A 26,200-nucleotide genomic window follows, 5' to 3' on the forward strand; every position below is an offset into this window, starting at 1 on the left:
ATCTTACGTATTGACGTAAGCGTACGCAGGGGAAGTGCGTCTCGAGTTTACCAGCAAGAGATAGTAAAAATTTGATCCCAACGAGCATTGTCGTCCCGTTGGCAAAGGCGTCATAGAAACCGCTACGGTATGGATCGAGAAAAAAGAGGCGAAAATGCGAAAATGTGAGAGAGTCGAGGACGTAAGCCAAACCGCGATAAAAGGTACTCTAAATAAAGTGGCGTATATATGGTAATCGTGCGATAGGAAGAGCCCGAGAAGGAGAAGAATGAGGAGGTGGAGAAGGAAAGGCGTCTTGGGAAGGCGTCGAAGCTATCCTATCGGTTCGATAGCTCTCGGTGGGACGACAGTGGATGGCAAGCGGAGGTTAGAAAGGCTGAGTATGTACCATCTCGATATCTAATATCGGCCGTGTACCTTTACGTCGTCGGTATCGGTTTATGTTACTCGGATAATCCTCCACCCTCTTCTCCCTTCTTTCCTCGTCTCACCGCCCTCCTCGTAACTAAAACTTCCGCGTAAACGGAACGCATTTCGCGTTCGGATAAAAGTACGCGGAGACACGTCATTCCTTTGAAATTTTCCTCCCTTCGACTTCTTTCCCATTTTTTCCAAATTTTCAACGATAACAGCAGTCTCTACATGTACATAATACGTAAGTACATATTCGTATACAACGAGGAAAATGGATTCTGAAACAAAAAGGACAAAAAGAGAGAAAGAAAAAGTGCGACGCACATCAGCTCTCAGATGGTTGCATCGAATTTCAACCAGAAAGTATTCATGTTTCGGAAGGTAGATAAGTAACACCTACTGTCGTTTATAAAATGAGATTATTATTGTTCTTCAAAAAAATTAGCACGGAATTTAATGTGATTAGATTTCATTTGACGTCACCCTTTCTCTCTTTCCCTCTTTCCTTCTATCTATCTATTTATCTATCTCTATCCACTTCTATCTCTATCCGTCAGAATTCATTTCTCATGCAACTGCGAAGGTAGAACATTTTTCACATTGATTCAAATAACATTGCTCTTTTTTTACCTTCGCATCAGCACGACGGACGGACATTAGTGTTTTACGATCCGATCGATACTCCTCGTAGCAGGTTTCCACGTTAGAACGTACCACCCTATGCATTAAAGGCCTGCTTTCGTACATTTTACCCGATAGCCTTATCGTGTCATGATTTATTTCATGTTGCTCTATACATTCTACTTTTTTCCGTGCGAAACGTTCGAATAAAGAGAGATCTTTAAATCAGCTTGAAACGAGATCGTATGAAAAAATATCGTCCATAAAAAGCGAAGAAAAAAAAAAAAAGAAAAGAAGGATATGCGAAAGAAAGAAAAAAAAGTCTATCAATTTCACAGACCCGACTATTTCGAAATGACGCTTCAACGTTGAAAGTGGAAAGAAAAGAAGAAAAAGAAACGAAAAAGGAAAAGCTATTTAACATTCCGTCTCATTTCCTGCAAGCTCTTGACATGGCCCATAGAAGAGAGAACCGAAGGTTCGCACTGGATGCGAAAATTGCTTTGGCAAGAATTATCGACTATAAATTACTCGGCTTGCTATTCTAGCTTCTACGTTCCACCGTTACTCATGCAAATGACGAGGCGCAGAGCGCTGTACGCGTAGCCTCCGGACGAGATGTTACGTATCCTTCGGACACTCGTCTTTTACCTTCAAGTTATATGGATTCGAGATGGTATGAGGAAAGAAGAGAGAGAGAGAACGAGGACCGAAAGACGCCTCGAGGAGATGTAACTCACAATACCGGGGCGCGAATTGCCACCCATTTACATTTTATTGCACTACGAGCCAAGACAGACTACCATTCTCTCCTTCTCACTCTCACGTTTTCTAAACGTTGACGAGTATCTTTTCCTTCCATCTCCTTATTTACTTGGTTCGATAGGGACAGTACCAATCTCATGACCGAGTATTGTCATTCTAGACGAAAAGTATCGTTTCGTATATCGAACGTGAAACTTTATCGCACGGTTGGTAAAGAAGGAAACGAGAAATACAATACAATGAAAGAGACTAAGTTAATAGATCGCATTAAAAATTGAAAAAAAAGAAAAACTGAGGGTTTTCTCGTCAATCGTATAAAGTAAAATTTGCAAGGTAGCGACGCTCCCTTTATTTTTACCGTAAAAGTAAATTATCTTAGGAAGGCAGAAAATGAGAAACAGAGAACCAAGCGATCCTATAATTTCGATCGAAAAGATACGACACGCTCGTACCGGCGTAACTATTTGAGGACTCATAAGAAATCGTTAAATTATACACATCCTTCCTATTATCGCGTCGCGTACCATTCCCCTCTGTCATTATACGTACGTTATCGCGCATACGAGCGCAACCATTCTCCGCGTTACCGCTCTTTATTAGAAACTTATATATACTTGTGGCGACGACGTTAAAACTCCTCGTCGTCTTACACGGTTCAACGAGGTTCGCGTGCTTTCTATATATTCCATTCGTTTTTTACCCCTTCGAATCGTTTCAAGCTTCAAAGACTCTCGAGTCAATCTTTGCGACGAAGTCTCGATAGACGTACGGATTGTATGCAAACCAGAGATAATTGAGACGATCGAGCTCGACGTTTGTATATTGCGTGGAAATGTTGATTTATCCTTCGAAATGCCGTCTAAGTGGAATATCATTGATTCGTTCGCTGCTTCGCTCGAAGAGAACGATAGAGAAGAAGATGATGATGAAGAAGAGGAGGAGGAGGAGGAGGAAGAAGAAGGAGAAGGAAAAAGTAGAGAGAGCTTGCTATTGTGCTGCCTCTAAATTGAATTTTTTTCAATTCATTCCACTTCGCGGATGCCGAGAGAGGTTTCGAAGTCGATGGGTGTCTGCGCGCGACAGCGGTACCTGCTGGCCGTAAATTCTCATTATTTTTAAATTGGAAATGAGAAGTGTACGCGCGTGCTACGGAGAGAAAAAGAGAGGAAAGCGAAAAGGAAAAAGGGACGGAAAATACCTTGGTAAAAAGAGAAAACGAGGGTATATTATTCCGCGTAAACGCCTATTCTTACGTGAGAAGTGTCGAAGAAGTTAAGTTAATTACGTACCGACTTGTCGATAGCAGCTATCGTACGAAAAACGACGTAAAATGGAGAGGAGCAATTTGACAAGAAAGTTTTTGTTTCTGTAATTGGTCGTTTGAATTTTATCAGATTAAGCAATCTCGTCTTCTCAAAATTTTCTCTTCTGAAAAAACGATAACGTGAGACACTAAAGAATCAAATATTTATAAATACTTCGATTTAAAGGAATCATTCGGCATAAAATCAATATATACATAAATATAGATACATAGGTATAAATATTTAAAGAAGATAATAGAAACTAATTAAATTATCTACTTCATCGTTTACTTTCGATTATATTTAATTCCTGTTTTTGTATACTTTCGATTGTGGCGCTCCTTCTGTATTTTTTATCTACTATCCATTAAAATTTTATCGATACATATATTCTTATAAATTCATATCTGTCAATCACTTTGTCAATTTACTGACTCTACTTTGATCATGATATCGATTATTTAGATGCTACCTTGACAAGTGAGAAAATGTATTTCTTCATAACATCCTTGCACATTTTCTAACTTAATTTTGTCCTACTCGATAAAATCATTCGCTCGATAACCTATGAAGTATGATTAAATAAGAAAGTTTTGAACATTTTTATAAATACCTGTTAATAAATTGCATGTTTCCTATATCGATTTATTGTATTAAATACTGAACTTGTCCTTCAGATACAAAGAAAATCGTATGAATTGTTAACTGAGAAATAACAAAGTTACCTGCTTACATAGTTGCCATCGTCGCTCCTGTTTATTTAGAGTTTCCTCATCTTCGTTAATGGAAATGGAGTACACAATAATTATCACTGAATTCGGTAGAACGTGAAAAATACATCGATAATAAATTGAACCAACGTATTATCTATTACAAGCGAACGTCAAATTTGAATTACGATAGATATCTTTTGTAATCGATAGCATTGTTGTAATTACGATAGATATCGTTTTACGTAATTGTTTGCATTATTCTAAAATTAAAAATATATTGATAAAACCTAGAAGCGAATATCGCGTAGAGTTAAAAAGATCTCTCGTATAGATCGTTATAAAAAGATAAGCAAAGTTTTTCGTAGCAGCACTCACAATTTTCTTACATCGGGCAGCCATTTTTGGCGCGCGTTCGGACTTAAACGAAGCAAGCGTCACAGTGGTCGTTTTTCGAACTACTTGGTACTTTGGTCTTCACGTATAATTAGGTAAATTAGGTAAATGGAAAAGATCATTTACATAACATTATGTATAATACTAATGCTGGTTTATAATATAATTTCAAGTCGAGTATAATAACTTAATATATGCATGTAACGGCACGCACAAGGAATAGGCAAAATTAATGTTTATTCAATCAAGTACGTGACAATAGTTTGTATCGTGATATGAAGATATACAACAGATAGTTTCAGCTCTGTTTCATCTAAATAATTATCAATCGAAGATTACAAGCACCGTGTATGAAAATGATTCGAGGAACCAAAACGAAAGTAGTTAGCTATGTTTAAATATAACTGAAACTACGTTTTATATATCGAGAAATTATTCTCAAACAGATCTTTGCAGGTTCCGATGCGACAGATAAGTAGTCGAAATCTGTAAAGTATGATATTTTACCGTGTACAACGGAAGTTGTGGAGTATATTATATTATCAAACACTTAAATGGTAATATATATTTCCATTCCTTCATAACTATGGCACATTTAACTACCGTTCCACTATTACAGCAGAAAACGATCTTCCACTTTCACAGTAGTCCGAAAGAACACTTTCTCTTTTCGAACCGAAACGTTCATTCCCTTCGCGTGGGCGTTAAGACAGACTTCCACTTATGAATTTGTTATATTTTTTTTTTTTTTTTGTTAGTATACTATCATTAAACCGCTCGCATGCAGAATCTCCGATTTCCAAAGAGCAATGACTCTAGATGTATGTAGGATAGCGTAAATGTAGTGTACCTACCGAACAACCGAAAGTTTTATTCGATCCGTAGCCTCGGTCGTCGAATAACATGTTTCCATTATTATATTTCTCTCGTAAATGTCGCCTATTAAGTCTCCAACGACTCGCCGAGTTCGCGAGTTTTGTACTAATAATTGATAGTGAAGACATCCCACGATACAATAACGGGATTAATTCAATGCGATTTGAATATATTCATATTGTCCAAGAAAGATCATACCACGAAGTTTAAACAACTCGAAGAATGCATTCTAGTTAATCGTCTGTAGGATGCATTTATAAGTATTAATGCAAGTGATTAGTACCATTAACATCGACTATACAATTATTGCTATGGAAGCAGTACGTCGATTCAGAGCCTCGATAAATTCAATTGAATTTTTTGCAGCCGCACAAGCGCGCGCCCGGAACGCACGTGTGTATATCATATATTGTCTTTATGTTATCTAGTCTATACGTACAGTTAAAATTAGAATAGTTTGCCCTTCCGTGCCATTTATGCATTACAAATTCAGTTGAATTCACCAACGACGCTGAAGTAGCGTAACTTATAACACATTATTATATATAAACAGCTTTTTATAACGCATAATCTTTCCTACTTGTGTATGTATGTGTGTATTCTTTTTTTCTCATTCCATTATATATATATACATTAGCGTGTCTAGCGGTAACTACAATTCGATAACAATTATACATTCTTATCGGCGTGACTCGTTTCGCAGTGTCCTTTCTCCTACTGCAAAACTCGCCTCCGTGGATAAAATATATACTTCATCGTTTGATATTTTACCCAATCCTCTGCATGTTCGACTAATTAACTACATTTTTATTGTCAATACATTCGGAGGATAACGTCGCTGCGCCTCGAATTTCTGCTGTCTTTGATACTTCCACCCTCCGAGATTAAATACCTATCTTCTTCGTGAAAAACGAGACGAGAAATTAGAACGACGTTTTTATCGTTTCACTCGAATCCGCCGTTGTTGCATCTTTACTTCATTTTATTGACAACACAGAAGACCGTAATGTAAACACGCGATAGAGATGGCGCAGGACAATCCGAATGAATCAACGAGTACCATCAATTAAAAGGCGAATTATTTCGTAATTGCTCGTATTGACTCCTGTATACCACGATCGTCGTCTCACTCCTTTATGATTTTTAAGCGGTCGTACTATAAGCTCATATCGAACCGCCTCTTTCATATCTTAATGTTTTCTTGAATAAAGATTATGATCAATGTTGTTGTTGTTGTTGTTGTTGTGTTGATGTGTTGTTGTTGTTGTTGAAATGATCTTGTATGTATAATCGCTTTATTACCTTACCATTCGTTCCATTTCGTCTTGCTAATGTGCGTACCTATAACCTGTGACCAGCACAGATGATCATGAATGTGTGTGGAGTCTGTGTGTATGCGTGTGTACGTGTATGTGTGCGCGCACGCGGGGGGCTTTCCTCTTTTTTTGTAGCACCTCGACCCTATACTTTATTTTTACCCATTAATCTCTCTCCCTCTCTCTCTCCCTCTCTCACTCACTCTTACATCCCTACATACATGCGAGCATACACCTGGAGCTTGCAATACGCTTAATTTTGCTTTCTTAACAAAGAGAGAAGAATTCATGGATGAATCGCAAATGCTAACTTCTTGCATGTTATTTCCGTGCTCGTCCATATGAATCGTATCCGGATTCGAATAAAGCGATACTCTCATAGCTGGTACCATTTCTTATCCTTGTACTTCAGCATCAGACCGTGTGCCGACGTTGAAAAGTTTTCAGCCTCGGACATCATGCGAGCCGTTCGTTCCTCGAGGTGCGACAACTTCTCTCCACGCTCCACTACCATGTGATGCGCCTGAGCAATTTCGCCGGTGATGCCTGTAACGCGTTCTCTCATATTTTCCGTGCCTGCATTCGGTCCAGGGATGTGTTTAGCCACTGTACGAGATGCACGACCACTCGATTCGCCGACTGAAACGTACCAATTCTCTCTCGGTTAAACTGTATAATTTAATTGTGACTTGATAAGAGCATAGAAAATGATTGTACCTACATTTTAATGAATTCTTAAATGGAATCACTAAAGAGTATTCTAGTTATCTTATAGCTAAACAGCTATAGTATTTTGGGATTTAAAGCTTTTAAATATATTATGTCTACCAAGCGTGCTGCGTGTAACATATTTCTCAGCGTAAGGCAAACACTTTGAAACAACTTATTACGTAAGCATAAAAGAAGAAAGATAAATAATATTTCGGAAGGAAATACTGAGTACAACTTACACAACTCTTCTCTATCGAGACTTCTCGAACCACCGCCGAACAGGCCCCTAAAGAAACTTTCCTTAGGTGGTTCCGGCATATCGTGACCGATAAACAAATCTCCCATCATTTCGGTCAATTCTCCGCTAAAAATGACAAGCTTCGTAATTTCGTACAATGCAATAATACGTGGACGAGTGTCCGTAAACCGTCATCGAAATAAACTTGAATATTTATACGAGTAAAATAATTTTATTCGTTGCCCTACCAGAATTCGCTTGATATTGAAAACTTCTGTATCTCCGTAGGCGAGGACAGATACAGACCGTGGCCACGATTACTGAAGCAAAGAGTCTTCGCAATCCTGCAAAAGAAGACATTCGTACGGATTTTACCGTGACGTGCAGATTTATTCGTACCACTTTCTTTGTACATAGAAAATAAATGATAACAGGGCTGGATAATAAATGCGTTTAATGTGCGTTTGCATACATAGCATCAAGCTTCGCTGGGTGAATAGATTATTAGCTCGAAAAAGACGTTAGAAGGAAGGACGTAAATAATATGTATGTTGCTGATATGTGCTGAATGATCCATAACATTTAGAAAAAGAAAATAATGGGAAAAAGAATAAGTAACGCGGATAAGGCAGGATATATCACTATGTATCATTTAACATAGATTATTGGGAGATTTGTTATTTCATAAATGACTTACTGATCGGTATCGCCATTAACAAACAGTTGATGACCCCATATGGACAACATGGGGTCTACAATGCCGTGTTTTGTAGTCTGAAAACTGTTAGAGATTACAGAGACAGGAGGAAGGTAAGCAGCCGACCGTAACGAGCGTTAAAATAATTATTCATTAAATCGTCTGACAGAATATTTATAAAGCTGCCTGCCTAGATCTTCGAGCGCGAAAAAGAGTACGTGAAAAACCTTGCTCGCATGTTCCTCGATGCGCGATTTCTACATTCCCCAACGATATCATAATAATAAATGAAATGTAATTAACGTTGCTATACAATATGTATATATTATTTACATACATATATAGATGCGTTATCGACCTAAAAATGAAAGAATCTTTGAATTCTATAGAAGATGCGATTGTACGAAGATATAAACGGTGCGATAAGAGTGCTCGTATAAAAAAGTTCTACACAGGGCATGCCGTGAGTGTGTCGAGGATAAACGAGTGCTTTGATTAGTATCGTAGACGAGAAAATTCGCATGCCATATTAGTTTTCTTCTACTCCTCTATAATTCGAAATCATTGAGTAGATTCGTACGTTCTACGAATGACATCGCCGATAGAACCGAAATATATTTTATCGCAGAGCATTGAAAATTCTTATTCGTTTGTAATAAACCATATATATATATCAAAGGATTTTGCATTGCAATTTATATTTAGCATAAAGCTTTATATGTATGTAATATATTTTATAAATTCAAATAGCAATAATGCGTTTCGTCCGCACTATTCGATAAGAGCCAAGCCATATTTGAATTATGTATTATTCGACTGCATGCACCAATAAAATTCAATGTATATTACAAATATTTAAAATTTATATAAAACTCGAAGCAATTTTGGTGCAGCTTGAAGCTAAAGATTTGGAATACTTTACAATCACGAGATAGTTAATAGAAAAATTTTAAATATAGCATCACCGCATCAAAGAGCATTAGAATAATCTGCTATAAAAATTTTAAAGAAGCATATAAAAGTATTTATACCGTGCGGATCTTACGATAGATCTTCGCAATGAAATCGCAACTATGAAGCTTTTTATACAATATAATTGTGTTATATTATATATCAATGTGTATCTGTATAAATAAATCTTGTTTCTATGCTGTCAAATATATTCATGAGCTTTGCTTAACCGACGAATTACCGCTTGATATTAACTTTAGAAGTAACGTCCATTCGAAAGGAAAACATTGCTAGTAGGTTGATAACTATTCGATTAATAATAGCATAGTTAGTAGCCCAAATATAAATTTGTATAGCTATATAATAATAAATAATTATTATTACAATAAGTTTTTAAACGTAGAAGCGCGTATAAGTTAGTTGAAGAAAATCGATAAATTCTTGTAGCATTGCTACAATAGAATGACCATTAATAGGCAATCCGAAAAAAGATTAATATAACCAGACATTTTGCTTACCTCAAGTCTGTAAGCGGTAGAAAATCGACGTCTATGAGCGGCCTGAGACTAGGTAGACTATACGTAGATACGTGACCATTTGAGACGTAACATACTAGGCAGACATTATCTGAAAAATTCGATCTATTGTATTTCAATCTGTGGTCTGAATAAATTCTTAATAAATTATTCATCAAAGCGATGCGGAAAAAAGTATAGAAAAGAAACGTCTGCAAATAGAACGTTGTCGTGTGTCGTAATAAATAAAACTAATCTAAAAGATCGACTGTCATGTCTTAACCATTCAACAATGGTGGTTGAAACTAAAATACGACACCATGATGTTTCATTGAATAGAATTCAATTCCAACGAGGAGCAAACCGAGCGAGAAGTTCTTGTTACCTTTCAAAGTCGTAACCTCTGCCTTGATTACAATATGAGTCTCCGCCAATTGTTGTCTGTAGACGCAATCTTGAGAGGGTAAAGCCACGACCCTCGCTTGCTTCTCAGACGTCAAGACGACAAATTGCCGATCCTCGAAACCATCCCCGGTTGTAACTTGAGCGTTCAAGGACGGTGATAATCGGCTATTGCATTTTCCTTGGTTCTCTTTAACAAGCATCAAATACAGTTATCCGCTATTCTATTTCCCGTCAGAAACAGTATTCGATTCGTTCCGAACGAATGTTAACGCGCTAAATGTAACATGCCTCGCAAATAAACAACGTCGGCACTTTCACAGTTATTGATATTGACAATGATATTAAAATGATTACGCGATATTTTACGATGTCAACGACTCGTAACAGATATAATATTTTAATTTCTTCTTATATAAGGATGAACGATCAATTAGAATAAAACGAAATAAAAATGAGTCATTCAACGTGATAAAAAACAAATTAATAACTATTGATCTTTACAAATAATATACAACATAAAACATTTGCGTTCTTATCTGTTATTGAAAATCATATTCTTACTGTTACGTTCTTTTCCTCCGTCGACGTTCTCATCTTTCCAGGATTCGAAAGAATACGGTATCAGTGCGCCATTGCAATCCAAGAATGACATCGACAAGATGCAACCCTTCAACTTGAACGTCGATCCATCTGTTCGCCAAAAGAAAAAAAAAAAGAAAAAAGAAATTAGAAGCTGTCGTATGATTTTATAATTCGTATGAAATTTTACCATCTAGTCGTAATATATCTTACTACATGTCGAAACAACCACAGGATATGCGTGTCTTTCGCCTGGGACAGGTGGGTTGAATACGACGGTTTGTATGGACCCCAAAGATGTACCAACCCATAAAGTGGGTAAGGTGCTGGTATCTTGAAAAAAATTTCGGTATACACACGCATACGTATGTATATATATATATATATACACACACACACACACACATTACAATAAATTATTACTAGGTGTATAGTAAAATTGATTTACACACACACATACACACGTAGAGAGAATAATTACAAAGCTCCTAGCACATTAAATCTTTGATAACGCATCAAGGGATAACTAATGGATTTGACAAGTGACTCGACTTACCGCTTTTCTTCGTATAGGAGTCAGCGAACGTAAGGCAGCTAATGGTTTCCGTGGTGATGTTCTCAAGCGAAGACATGCTTGAGCTCCGTGATCGTTGGAAGGAACCGTCAAATTTGTCTATCCGGCCAGCGATCCCAAAAATAAACTGACGATTACATACAGAATGTGTAGTTTGTTTAATCTGTCTACAAGCGTCATGCACAACATACTACATATATACTTTCAACGCTTCGTACTTCAACGTGATCTTTTGATAATAATTAAATAATGTCTGCTTCTAATATTCATCGATTTTCGCTAAATCATTTTACATCGAAACGTGAAATGATATAATCTACATTCATGATCACTGACTAGAACAAACAAAAGTTGAAATTATTCACTGTCCCGATGTAAATGGGTTTTAGCAAGAGATCGTACGTTCATAGAGACAGATTACGACGATGTTAAGACAAATACAATACAATAAATAACAATGATACAACAACGTTACAACAACGGGAGCGCCAGCTAAAACAACAACGATATCGACGCAATGTTCAAACGTTAAGGAACAGCGACAAGAACAGTAGCAAGAGCATTAGCAACGACAATAACAGCAACACAATACTACCATGACTTCTTGATTCGGCAATCGGCATCGTAACATCTTTCATCACATCGCATCACACTCATCAACCGATTCGTTAATATCTACTTAATATATGTATATATATGCGTTCGTTAAACTCGCTACGGGAGGTTTTATCGGATGGAACACGTCATTCTGGTACTAAAAACTGACCAAAAAAAATGAAAATCCTTGAGAATCCAAACTTCTCGAAATCCGAATGTTCGGACGTGTAGCGTTTTCTTTTTTTTTTTTTTTTATTTTTTTTATCGGAAGCACAAGCTCTACGAGTACACGCAGGATGATCGACCATCGATTACGGGCCAGCATAATAAAACGGCTAGGGATTAGCATCGAACGCAAGGTGATTCTTCGAAATACAGGCTTCGGATATATATATTACGATAAATGGAGAACCTATCTCAACGAGCACGTGCGCGAGTACTAAATACAGTCCTCGACTAGGTGCAGGCTTTCCTATCGATATCGAGCAGGTCAAGATTTTAAGGGTAATTTTGATTTTGGATTCGATGAGATTGAACTATCGTCCGCCGGCACAACTTTCTTACGATAGAAACGTATAAAAAATTTTCTTTGGACGAAGAATTTTACTTCGGGAAAAGGAGAACGTCGACAATACGAACGTAGTAAAGCGCCGTGCGGTGCGTCGTTTTAATCTGCGGAATAAATTTATTCCGCTAATTCGATTCCCTTCCTTCCAAGTGTCTCTATCTTGTCCGTAATACCTATGTATACGTATTGGTATCTGTTTTGCTGAAAACACTAAAATACTATTCTTATGATATATTATCCAGGACGTTAGGTCAACACGATGAATTAAAAGTAATCACGGAACGGTGTCAGGATCGAGCCAAGATAGGAAGTTGTAATATATGCATCGAGGATGTCATGTAGGTTCTTTCTAACGATATCTTACACCAGCTAAAATTGTCGGATCTCGTTCGGTAAGAGATTCTACGAGATCTAATTATCGGGTTTCGACGCGTGCTCGGACAGTTCCGATTATAAATTGCTCAATCCTGTACCCGTTCCCAAGTCAAAGACTCGCTATTTGTACGCGTAAAGTTTCCTTATCTAAAAGTTCATTACCTCGTGACTAAAACGACACATATACACATACACGTTGACTTATTCGGAAAGTTTAATCATCATTTTCAAATAGAAAATGTAGATATAGCAATAGATATACTGATATTTTCATGTAATTACATAAAAATCGCGTCTTTACATTTTCATTGGAAATGAAAATTATTGAAAGCTTTTTGAACAAACCGATGTATGCGTGTGTATATATATGTATATATAAATTTTAAGGTAATTCCATTATAGTTAGCTCACTTCTTTCATTTTTCTACTTTATCTCTCGCCCCTCGATTTTCCTTCGTCTTCTCTTCGTCTCTAACGACAGGCGACGAAGCTCGCTTTGTCAATGAAACGCTCTGAAGAGCCCACCGTCGCGACCGAGATTAATTACTTAAGACTCGCTGAGAAAGCTACAAGATACGTATTCGTCTATTTTGAGCGGTACGAGAGAGAAAGAGAAAGAAAGGGAGAGACAGAGAGAGAGATAGAGAGAGAGAGAGAGAGAGAGAGAGAGAGAGAGAGAGAGAGAGAGAGAAAGCGCGAACTTATGTGTCGCTAACGTAACGTAACGTCATCGCGCAAACATACACATATGTACGATATGTATGTGGACAATGTACGTAAATATGGGATGCTGTGCGAAATGTCACGTACGGAAATGCAAGCGCGCGACATTATTTCGTAACGCCTCGTGAAATTCAACGCGTTCTTCTGGAAATTTATTCATTCTCTCGCTACTCTGCATTCGCGACAATGACGAAGAAAATCCGGAATCATCGAAACGATATGACGTGCGAGAAATAAAAGAAAATATCTAATAGAGAAGAAATGTCTAATGGAGTTGATACATATGTGTTTAAAAAAAAAAAAGGAATAAAAAAATAAATAAATAAAAATAAGGATTTCATCGATCCTTCGTATTGCGATTTGAACATTAAAAGCTAGAATTATTGTGGACCTGAATCACCGGGTTAAGTGAGTTTCGGTAATAAATGCGAATATTCGAAAAGCTCGAAGGACAAAAGACATTTAACGCGAATCAATAAAGAGGTCTTGGAATTGGATGGCACACTTCTTTATGGTTCGCCGAGCGTGCAACTTGGAAATTTTACTGTAGACGTGTGCCCACTCGTTTAGCTTAGCTCGAATTCCCTCGAGACAAAAGGGACTCTCGCTGAAGACTCTTGTTGGAGTTTCGATCGAACTACGGATGTTATCTTATCGGATGGGAGAGATATATACATCTCTTCTCCCTCCGTTCGGTCTATACACGCGTGCGCGCGCACAAAGTGATACAGATCGATATCAATACGGTCCTATCCCACTATAGAAGGCTCCTTGTCACGGATCCACACCTTGAATACGCGATTGATTAAACGCAAAACGACGCCGATTACGTTCCGCGTATATGAGAGTTAGAACAGATTGAAACGTCGATCCGATGCATATACAATAGCATCGTTTATCCGTTAAACGGACTAGATATGAACGGAGTGGATAAACTTCCTTGCTTATGCAAGATGCTAATTCGAGATACATGCTCTCGTCTTTCTAAGCTTCTAAAAAGTGTCTTCCACAGTTATTTACATTTTCGAGTGACACTTGAAGCTTGAATTAATTAAAGCCCATAGAAGAAGTGAGGCAACTCGAATGGTTTCTTAAAGATGTTATCTCGCTGTTGTAAAAGGAACGAAAAGGAAAAAAAAAAAAAGAAACCGGAAAATTACCTTTAAAGTTGTTTGTTTCTCGTGCGAGCTCACTCGGAAACTTTTTCCTTCTTATTTTATATGTGCTTTACTTTATCGTCCCAGTTAGAGGCAAAAAGAAAAGAAAAGAAAAGAAAAGGAAAGGAAAAAGATCTTAAAATGATGCAAATAAATTGTTTCTCTTCAACTGATTGCCGTAATCGGTCAAACCTCTGCACTTTTCTCTGATTACGTTTATTCACGATATCATCTAATTAAGGATCTACGGTTTGTACAATTTACACACACACAAAGGCTCGTTTATGCACAACACTTCCATTTCCCCAAGACCTCACGCACTTGGAGCGGTCCAAAACGCGCGCGTGCAAGTATGTACTCGAGATGTTAACGTTAACAGCTACGTCAAAACAGTGTTTGTGCCTCCTATATTCTACATCCAGACAAGATACACCATTACGGATTATGCAACGTCAGACCACATCTATTATTAAATAATATAAACAAGCAATAGTTCGGTGAGTCGTCAAAGAGTGAAGGCAATTAATAAACGGAAAGAAAGATCATCGTTTTCGAAGGGTGCAAGTGCAACAGCTAAGTATATCTCAAGCGATTTATAACATGTGCCGCTTTGTTTAATTCTTTCATTTTTTATGTTCGTTCCCATCTAAAACAAGACTTCGCATGGCCGAGTAGACGAGTGTAATATGTAAGAGACGGTGGTAACAAAACAAGAAAAAAGGGTGCAGAGAGTATTAGAGCCACTAGAGAAAAAGAGAGAGAGAGAGAGAGAGAGAGAGAGAGAAAATACATTGACACTGACATCGGCATGAAAACCAGAGATACTATCAATCACAGACAATCAGGAAAGTGTAGGAAGAAGTAGATGTGTTCGCAGAAACGGCGTTGCTAGATCGAACGTTGAACGATAGACTCGTCGATGAACTTAGATTCTTCTTATCGTTTATCTTTTCGACAACGACGTTTGATCCGTTAAAAACTCTCTCGCTTAGAATGTATCCGAACAGGACAACGGAATGGACATAGCAACGCCGCGCATAAATGCTAACTGGCTTTTTCGACTAGTCTCAGAGATCCTCTGATAGTTTGTAGAAGAGATGCTGTTTCAAGGAGAGGAAAAGAAGATAGATTTAAGATCTAGAGAAGGAAAGAAAAATATAGGGAAGATGATCTTGTAAAGGAAAGTAGGAAGGTAGTAGATGGATTTAGGAAGAAGAAAATTAGCAGTAGCGAAGAGAAAGAGAGAGAGAGAGAGAGAGAGAGAGCAAGTAGATTATGTCTCTGTGATTGATGCAATCGACACATCATTAAAAACAATCGTTCTAGAAATGACGATACTACCGAGGCTGCTATATTGCCTGGTGTTGATCAGAATGTTCTGGTAGTTGGAAGAAGGCTGGTGTCCGGAAGACGAATAGCCACGCGCGTCGTTGCTACGCAGAACATGGGAGTGCGGGGAGGATGTCGTTGAGGAGGAACCGGCTCTGGCAGCGGCCCAGTAAGTATCCGCATCATAGTGGCTGGTTGTAGTCGTGCTCAAGCACTTCTGGAGCTTGCGTACGGCGGTCGTTCGCGATGGACGCGTTTCCGCGCTTTTACGAACAGCCATGCCGGTATTATTATGCTCGTCGTCAGCTGTGTTGATCACACCGCTGGTACGACGCGTGGCCAACGATCGAACAACGCTGCTACCACCACCTCCACCATCGCCACATCTACCGCCAATTCCAGCTCTATACTCGACGATACTACCACCACCACCACCACCACTACCACCACCTTCCTCGCTATCGTCAACACCCCGATTACCGAGAGTTTCGCTAACGCTCGAAGCATTATTCTGGTCGCTATCGCTCTCACCCTTACCACTGCTACCACCAACACTCCCAGCACTGCCAACCGCGTTTCTTCCAGTTACCAGCGATACGTACATCTCGTTCATCTATAAATCATTCATGCGTCAAATGTGACAGGGAACATAAAAGTAATAGAACGATCACTAGCTCGTTATACCAGCTATTCTCTCCTATATAATCTGCAAAAGTCGTTCGCGGATAGGCATCCATTTTCATTTATTTCCGATATCAGTATTTGTATTTAAGTCTATCTTAATAGTAAGTATAGATTTAAATAGACTATCGAACTAATATTCCTTTGCAAACTGAGCAGAAATCAGAAATAACGGACGTGACATATAATTTTATATTATGGTCGTATCGAGTATTTTTTTCATCGTTTCGAAAATAATTCGCAAAAAGTTGTACGTTATATCGTTGTCTATATTCTAAATCAATGTGATTTAAAATGAAATTTGCAAAAAAGCTAAACCAGTGACCATGCGGAAACGTCGATGCGAGTCTCATCCGCGAACGACCTTGCACTTTTATTCGCTGCTACATGAAAAAAGAAAAAACAACCTGGAACGACGCCTCTCAAAAATCTGCGCTAAAAACTTGTTGAAATCTTCCAGTGTTGTAAAAAATCACTTTTCATCGACCACATGAATTCATTAGCATTTGTAATCGTGATTATATTATGATCTCACCTTAAAATTGCTTGCCTCGCCTCTTTAAACATTAAGCATATTTTGTATAAATAAATATCATTATCTTATCAATCTTAAAACTTGTTCGTAAAATAATTACAAAAATATACCGTAATATTTCAGGTTAATTCTCCCGTTTTAACATATTCATGTTGATTTATATCGTTGCGACAAAAATATAAATTATATTCTCCGAAGAGATTTATAAAGAATGCAAAGAAAAAGAGAGAGAGAGAGAGAAAGAAAGAGAGAGAAAATAAGATAAAAAAAAGCCTCGTGTAGAGATCGATTTTCCAGAATTATTTCCAACAATGATGGAAACATAAGATGCTTCAAATAATAATCCAACGCCATTAATCTAAACATTATACAGTAATAACAGATTTTCTTTGGCTGAAAGAATTTCAAAATTATTATCAAACACGACGTTATTCTCCAATAACAAAAGAATATTCTTTTATAACGATGTTAAGACGATAATCGAACTTTAATCGATTATTCAAATTTAACGATCTACTATCCGATATCATTCCCACTTGATTATTACCAGAGAAGGATAAAAATAAAATGATGATTAGGATGTAAACGAAATTGCATAGGGTAAACATATAATTATAGGTCAGCAAACGTAAAGCAAACGCACATCTATCGAACGAAGCTTCAAAAATAAAACGAAAAAAACAAACCATGTGACCTCGTTAAAATAATTATTATTATTATGATTTGACTCGAAATTAGAAATTAAATATAGGATTTCTCGTGGACAGTTTTTTTTTTGCTCGGATATTTCTGACAACCATACTACGATCGAATATATCAAATATAAAGCTAGAAGGAAAAACATGCGCGCGGAATATAAAAAAAAGAAACCCATGCAATAATATTAACATGACTTTTGCCAACATCTACAATAAAACTTTACGCTGCGAAAATGTTTTGTGAGAATGACATCGTGTAACCAACAATAATTCCGATCTTGCTTATACTATTGACAATAACAACCTAAAGAAAATGAAAACAATATAATTCGTATGTTTTTTCAATGAATTCATGATTAATTATACATTCATTAAACATCGAGAAGAAGAAGAAGAACACGACCAAGAACTTGCCGAATAAATTAATTGTTACGACTTGTGCAATGTATCTACCGTAGTCAGCTGAACTTCGCTTTAAATTTTAAAGAGGAATAAACTTGTCCCCTATCGAATGCCCTTAAACTCGGACCTCAAAGATCAAAAAATTTAACATGAGAAGGTCTTCGAAGAATCCACTAACAATTATGTATATCGATCGTTTCGAGAAAAAACTACGGGGAGAGAAAACGTGCTTTCCTTTAAAAGGAAAAGAAGGAAGAAGAGAAAAGCTTGAATATCGATCGATTGAGGAGCACCTTCCTAGGTCGAGCGTACGATCGTTTTCCCACTTTGTAACGACCACCTTGTGAAATACACATCGATACGTACTATACAGTCTCCTCTATAGCAGTCAGTCAATGTAGGCCAGGAAAAGCCAACAAAAGTAATCCACAAAGCACCCTGTCAACCATAACTTACACAGTCGATTGCTCGCAGTAACGTTCGGACTATATCGTTATGTACATGTGACACGTGTATATAGGTATATATTCAAAAAATAAAATACAAAAATACACGCGAGTGGGACAAGTCGACATTTCGTCGTTTAATCAATGATGCTGTGACGTCGTGTTATTATCATTACTATTGCTAATGCGTGCAAACCATTTAAAAGATATCTCGAAAAGCTTTGAAAAGCGACGCTGTACCGAGAGAAAGGTGCTCGTGTGTAATTGTACATACATTGTGATATATATATATATGTGTGTATATATATATATATATATAAATATATATATCGCACATATAGAATTATATACAATTTATATATATATTGCACATATACAATTATATACAATTTATATATATATATTGCATATATACAATTATATACAATTTTTATATATATATATATATGTATACAATATAAAAAAGCAGAGTGAGAATAAAACATATTGTCATAGAACGAAATGGAATTTTCGTGTCATTTTTAAGAGTCCGTTCGTCGATCGGCTACATATCGTGACATTCGATGTTTCTTCACCGAAAGAATTTTATTCGCGATCTTTTTAAACTTTAACAATGTACCTATGCTACTGTGAACACTCGTTCGAGCACTTGAATGAATTCGATCGATAATGATCGCGAAACTCTTCCTCGATTGTACGTCGATCGACTTATTAATAAAGATAAATGAAAAAGCTAAGATCCTCGATCGTAACTCATACGCAATAATTAAATTATAAACGAGGGAAGTGTTGTGACAAATGGTGCAGTTATACAAAGTGCTTCTTGAGAAAGTCGAACACAAAAGCGCGTCAATCGTCGTACTTTTCTCTCGGTGATAAGACAACTGCGAAATATTTAATGAAAAATCTTCTTCGGTGTTACCTGAATCGAGCTTGCTGTCGGGGAAGACCGCAAAACTGATTTGAACCTGAAAAAGTGGTTAGAGTAGAATCTCCTCACACCGTTTACCGAAACGATGAACGGTCAGAGATAAACCGCTGACATTTCTTTTTTCTTTTATTTTTTTTTTATTTTTTTTCTTTTATCTTTTTTTTCTATTTTTTTTTTTTTGGCATTATATGACGCTTAAATACGATAGAATGCAAAAAATTTAAAAACTGTCGTCCTTCGATTGTATATGCACGTATGTGTGTGTGTATATATATATGTGATGTTACATCCACAAAAATATTCTGACGTCTTTGGTTCGAGATAAAGCTTCGAACTTTCATGGAAAGAGGATTTTTCAAACGAAACGAAACATTTTAAGATATCAATAACCTATGTGCGCAAGGACGAATGATACAATAAAATTCCTATCCAAAAAAAGTGGTGCAAATTCTAAGTTAAAACATTTCAACTATGCATTCCATACTCATGGGTCGTGCCATAAGGTTCGGACTACAAGAGCATAATCGAACTTGTTTATCCAAGCAGGAGAACATATGGATTGCTAGTCAAAAAAATTTTATATACAGGCTGACCGAGCAATGTATTAATATGTGTATATATATATATATATAGAAAAAAAATTTATATATATATATATAGAGAAAATGGAAAAGTCATATCTTTAAAAATCCATACCAAATAAGTTCAGTTTTCTGTTCGATCTCGAATGAGATTTTAACTTGACGATTTTGAATCCAAGTATCATAGTACCGTTCGTATCATAGTACTATGATACGCGATATCATAGTACGAAAAGGATACTTTTCAACGTTGCCTCGATTTCGACGATGATACCGATTATTCGTTATTTGTAATAGCATATTTTTTTAACAGATACCCATCCCTTTCATTCTCTCTCATTCTCCTTTTTTCATATATTTTTCATAGTATAAAACAATTTTTATCCATCGATAAATAAATAGAAATTTTATTTATCAGTACGTACGTTCAATTTGCATAAGATTTTTCCCAGTTCGTTGCTATACATTCTGTAGAGCTTCGTGTGAGAAAAAAAGGAAGGCTATAACAGGGTCAATACAAAGAAAGATTCCCTGCTGTCTTGTGTTCAAATAACAATAACAACATTTGCATCCCTTTTTCATCTTTTGTCGATTCAAAAGAATGGCAAGACGAAAAATAAAATAAATGACTCGTAGAAAGTCTAGTAAATAACAAACGAGTGAGTCTCGTGTTATACGCGCCTCCGTACAAACACTCTTATATTTTATGCATTTCCTTTATAAATTTTTTTTTTTTCTTTTATACATTTCCTTTCAGTGTAAATGTTTGAATACCCTGATAACATACATTCGCTACTCGATAGGAATTCATTCGTAAGACGAAACAATATACATATTTCTATAAAAAACATTTTTAGTATAAGTACGATGAGGAGTTTTATGTACGAATATATTTGCTCGGTAAAACGAAAGAAACCAAAGGAAGAAACGATTGAAGAAACGAAAGAAAACTTAGGCATCCTCTCGATGAAGAAATCGACGTTTCCTGAAGAATTACGTTTTATCTTCCTCCAGAAAATATACTATTTCTTCGCTTTTATCCGATTCGGATCAAAATCATCTTTGTTAATAAAAAAAAAATACGGCGTTTAATTTATACCCGATATAAAAAAGATCGAGAAATATATACGATCCTATAAAATTTATAAGAAAAAGTAAGTTTTTAAAGAATTGCACAAGGAAAAAGTTACGACAGGTAAATGAATGTATTTATAAGAAAATCCATTTCTTTGAACTATATCGAAGTTATTTAGAAAATATTTCTCTCAAGATCCTTCTTCATTAATCGATGAAATAAAATTCTAATGCATGAAATAAGAAAACGAGTTTTAAAGTATCAGCGTTAATCTTGGGTAAACACGTCGGATAAACTTTCTCAAGATTACCAACGATGTATCCTCAACTTTTTTAAATATTTCGTTTAGACATTTCAATGACAATCAATTAATGTTTCAATCTACAAAGAAATTCTTAGATGGTAGGCCAACTATTCGCAAGATTTCAATGCGATTAGAGACTCATAATCAAACATCAAAATATCCTATCATTCCTATAAATAATCGTGATCTGAAATTCTACAGTTCCCTGTAGAAGTCCTTATATGTATACATAAAAAGAAAATATTTCTTCGTGTTTAGAAAAATTACAAAGAATCGACTTTCTCATAATGGCGATACGAGAAATTTAAGAGAATATTAAAAACGGACCATACATTGGTATTATAAAGTCCCGCGTTATGATCGCATAAATTCTCAAAAGATGATGCGTCATATAAGACTTCTATCTCATGCGTTTCTACGGGCATCCTATGCATTTCCATTAACACCGAAAGTACAAAGTATGTAACGAGAGGAAGCGAAGAGAAGGATGGAGAGGAGAGAGGAAGGAGAGGATCAAAAAAGTCAGAAAAAAAAGAAGAAAATGAATAGTAAGAAGATTGAAACGAAAAAAAAAAGGATAAGAAAGACGAAAGGAAAGATGAAATTAAAAATGGAAAAGGCTTACAGAGGCGGATCGCTTAATCTTAGAAACTCATATAACCTAGAATTTAAAAAAGCTTTCTTAGAGAGGATTCGTCCTTTTCCGAAAATATATCGAGTAACTTATGGTCCAAGTAAGTACATGAACTCGTTCTTCCGATTATTCGACGTGAAACACAATACTGAAAAGTAGACGATGAGAAAATATCGATCGGCTACGATAGAACGTTACTATCCGCCGCTGAATATAGAAGAAAAGAGGAAAAAAGGAAGAAAAAAAGAAGAAGAAGAAGAAGAAGAAAGAAAATGGGGCAGAAAAGCGTATCGAGGATTAGCATAGCCTTCCGTGTAACATTAGTTTAACTCAAACAAATCGCCGCCGGCTGACTTCCTTCTCTAATCCGCGCTAGTACTGCCAATGCGGTGTACATTTTTTACGTATGTACATATTTCTGTTTTTTTTTTCTCTTTTTTCTTTTCTTTTTTTTGGAAGGGAATACATAGAATAACGGATATAGTTATTGACGAGTACGTGAAGATGTTCACTTTAGATCTCACATATTCGATAAAAGTTGAACAACACTTCACGGATATATTTCCGTGCTCGTTATAAATCGATTTATTTGCTAAACGATACATATCATGGCTCTACCGAAGCAGTGCTTACTAAAATTGCCAGTGAAACATGCTATCTCATTCGAAACGCATACTCGGTGCGTCTAAAACGTTGAACGACGCGCACCGAATAGATACACACCGTATTTATAATCGAACGTATCCTTTCAACCCAATGCACCGGCAAACTTTTAAACTAGAGAGAACGTGCTAGCGGCACATCGTGCAATTATGGTGTTCCATTGGTGCATACGATCGATGCAGTCGATCTACTTTGACTCTTATGATGTTCTCGTAACTATATATACTCATTCTCCCGTATCCCCATTATTAAAAGAATTTTAATTGACTCATATTCGAGATTCGCGATCGAATGGCCAACGACCGTATCCGTTACCCTGATCAAACATTCCAAGAATCGATTTTTATCTTTTCGAAAATCGTTCGTCTCCCATTTATTAATATCAGAGAAAATAGTATTTCAAATGCAAACCGAATCGATTAGAGAAAATAATTTAACCTCTAGCCGGAGACATTTCTATTTTAGAGAGTACATGCCGAGAAATAAATAGATATCGTTAATTTTACAACGTCTAACGTCAAAGATCGACCATTAGAAAACCAAATAAAATCGTTTCGTCTCCGACGAAAGGTAGGTACGTTAAAAGAAAGACAAGGAGCTGGGGCCACCGTGTTAGCAGTAACGATTCGCGCATATTGTTATCGCACGTGAGCGTTAATTGATAGAAATTAGTTAAACACGTGCTTCTCGTTAAGAAAGATATTAGGCTTTCTCGTTATTAGTACGACGCGCAGCCTCACGCATTCACACACTCGTTCGCCAACACATTCAATCACAATGCAGTAATCTCTAATACGATTAACCGTTAATCTCTAAAAAGGCCACACGAGCAACACAACACTCTTCTCTATTTGTAAGATTAAAACACTTACTGAATCTTCTTATAAGATTTCCAGTGAAGGAGTCTGCGACAGGTGCCGTGTTATCCTCGCATCTTAGGTCACAAACGGTCGATCCATCGGTTTTCTGGTATTTCAGATTAGGCACGGAAAGTAGACGTCCCTCTCTCTTACTCTGTATCCCCATCACTATCCTCTTCAATCGTGGCTTTCGATCGTTCTCATGCAAGGACAATTCTAAAGGTCTCGCGGCCATCGTGCTCGTAACGTTGGCCGCGTGAGTTCTTTCCACGGGTTCGTTACGTTCAACTCCTCCGCTTTGTCTCTCTGTTTCGGCATCTGCGTTCTTCGTATCATGAGGACAAGAAGCTTGAGGACTCTCGCGAGCCAAGGGATTCGCACAGGAGGCCGACTCGTCCTCCTCAGTCTCAAGACTTTCGACCGGCGAAAGGACTCTCGAGGACTCATTGACGTTGCAATAAAAAACGGAAGAACTCTTCTGAGGGGCGCTCTCGCTGCCTACCTGCTGCAAAATGGGGTACTCGTATGAACTTTCGGTCGATCGACCCGTTACGACTGAACTCGCCTAAAGTAGTAACGACCACCAGCTCGTAGGTAGCTATATCAGTACGTATATGGATAGAAAGACACGCGTGTGTGTCTGACATAGAGTAGCGGCCCACTTTGCACCGCTTCCTTTCGGCAGCTAGTTAGAAGATCCCGAGAATGAATTGACACGTGCCGCGAAGAAGGTCAAGATAATTGACAGCGACGACCTTGAGAAGAAGACGCTTCGGAAATTGGATAGAGAGAAAGCAGAGAGGAGAAAAAATAGAAAAGAAAGAGAGAGAGAGAGAGAGAGAGAATCAAAGAGAAAAATCGAACGGAGAAAAGGAGACGAAGATACGTCCGATAACACGATTTCCCGGTATGTAAGCGCATCTTAAAAAGAACATACAAGTACCCCATTCTGAGATGACACCAAGGACGACGCAAACGTATTCTTTATCTTGAGATCGACCTTGCTGAGCTGTCGCTTCAGACGAAAACCCTTCCAACCGTGATTCTTCGGGCTGTCTTCGCCGTTCGACGCGGTTGAACTTCCAGAGACGAGCTTGGCCGCCGAGCCCTCGCTCGTCGATTCCTCGCTCGATTTTTCAACATTGCTTCCGACCGGACAACTCGGATCGCGTGGCGATGCACGCTGACACTGAGAATGTTGTTGCTGTTGATGATGATGATGTGTTTCTGGTAGCAGCGTCGTTAATATCGGCTCGTTCTCCCTCGTCGCTTCCGGCTGAGTCTGATGGATTCAACATGTTGGGCTTTGCACAATCAATCGGTTCATTAGGTACAAAAAACAGAACATTCGTTCTACGACTAAAAGCAGGCACAATCCAATCGTATTATACGTAGCGCGGCTCTCTTATCGCTGCCATTAAATTAAACACGCTCGCCGGCTGATTTCAACGAGAAGGCCGCACCGATTTGGACCCGAGAATTGAAAGGTATGCTCGTATCAAGGTACTTCCTTATACTCGACGTGTGCTAGCGATAATCGCTGACCAACGCGATAACATGTTCTTTCTCGTGTATAGTTTTCACATCACGCTTTCGGCTATCGGTTGTGATTAATTTTTCATTTCCCTTTCTTTAGTCTCTTTCAACACTCCATCGAAAAAGCCTACGACTATTGTGTTTTAAATTGCATACTGCATTTTCGTGCCCGTTTTAATACACGTTTTGTCGAGATAACAGTTTATACATTATTCGATAATGAAAAAGAAAATTCGAAATAACACAATTCGATTCGATGCATCTTTTTTTCTTTCTTTTCTTTTTAATCACATCCGTTGATGAGAAAAAAAGAAAATTGTCGTTTTCGAGCATAATCGTTTGCTACGTCTTCGAAACACCACACACATGTCACTTAACACACTGAAAGCCGCGTGAAATTCCTACGGACTTCTATCAGAATTAATATAATGAGTGAAGATTCTTAATTATAATCGTAATCGCTAATCGGTATGTGCTAATGTTTCAACGATTTAATGTAGAAAATTATGAGAAGTGCAATAATTCGAGCCTAACGTTTTTTAAATGAAAATAATATTGCAGAAACGTGGTCACTTGTCACTTCCCAGTTTCGATAAGGAATTTGCGATATCTAGATAAGACCATGAGCAAAGAATATTTGAATAATAAATTCTGCGAGACGAGGTTTCTGATTATAATAATTGCTTAAGATGCTCGTAAAATTTTCTATAGCACTAGACATCGACGTAGTGATAAAGAATTATTCTAGGTTCTTCGAATATACGTATCCCCATTACGGAAAGCAATACAGCTTCGTTTCTCGAATAGAAATTTCAATTTAGCTTCTAAATAGTTTGAAATATTAGATTATATAGGAGTCGTCGTACGACCCGATATAAAATACCCAAGAAGTGATCTAACGAAATTACATGTAGTATCTATCTTGAGAGTAACTTTAAAACATCTCTGATATATAATCGCATTTCAAAGAGGATGTCTATTTTTTCCCTTTATTTATCAACTAAGCATGACTCAAGACAGTACACAAAAAGGA

At 37.2% G+C, this 26,200-nt stretch overlaps 1 protein-coding gene across 17 annotated transcripts in view; it reads right to left on the reverse strand.

Moving 5' to 3' along the window:
* Nucleotides 1–3,375: 3,375 nt before the first annotated feature.
* The window catches only part of LOC127063316 (syntaxin-binding protein 5), a 49,799-nt gene continuing 26,974 nt past the window's right edge, over nt 3,376–26,200 (reverse strand). For 3 of the 17 annotated variants that reach the window (XM_050992902.1, XM_050992912.1, XM_050992913.1), the window contains 11 exons: nt 24,569–24,913; nt 23,643–24,136; nt 11,055–11,179; nt 10,712–10,831; nt 10,481–10,609; nt 9,900–10,106; nt 9,518–9,626; nt 8,049–8,132; nt 7,600–7,695; nt 7,353–7,477; nt 3,376–7,041 (listed from right to left, as the gene is read on the reverse strand). In XM_050992902.1, the coding sequence (XP_050848859.1) occupies nt 6,779–7,041; nt 7,353–7,477; nt 7,600–7,695; nt 8,049–8,132; nt 9,518–9,626; nt 9,900–10,106; nt 10,481–10,609; nt 10,712–10,831; nt 11,055–11,179; nt 23,643–24,136; nt 24,569–24,913 (2,097 nt within the window). In that variant the 3' untranslated portion in view covers nt 3,376–6,778. Of the gene's footprint in view, nt 7,042–7,352; nt 7,478–7,599; nt 7,696–8,048; nt 8,133–9,517; nt 9,627–9,899; nt 10,107–10,480; nt 10,610–10,711; nt 10,832–11,054; nt 11,200–15,833; nt 16,435–19,504; nt 19,552–23,642; nt 24,137–24,568; nt 24,914–26,200 lie in introns of all 17 variants that reach the window. The other 14 variants (XM_050992911.1, XM_050992910.1, XM_050992920.1 and 11 more) reach the window with 10 other exon arrangements.

This window comes from Vespula vulgaris, chromosome 4 (genome assembly GCF_905475345.1).
Source record: "Vespula vulgaris chromosome 4, iyVesVulg1.1, whole genome shotgun sequence".
Classification (NCBI taxonomy): Eukaryota; Metazoa; Arthropoda; class Insecta; order Hymenoptera; family Vespidae; genus Vespula; species Vespula vulgaris.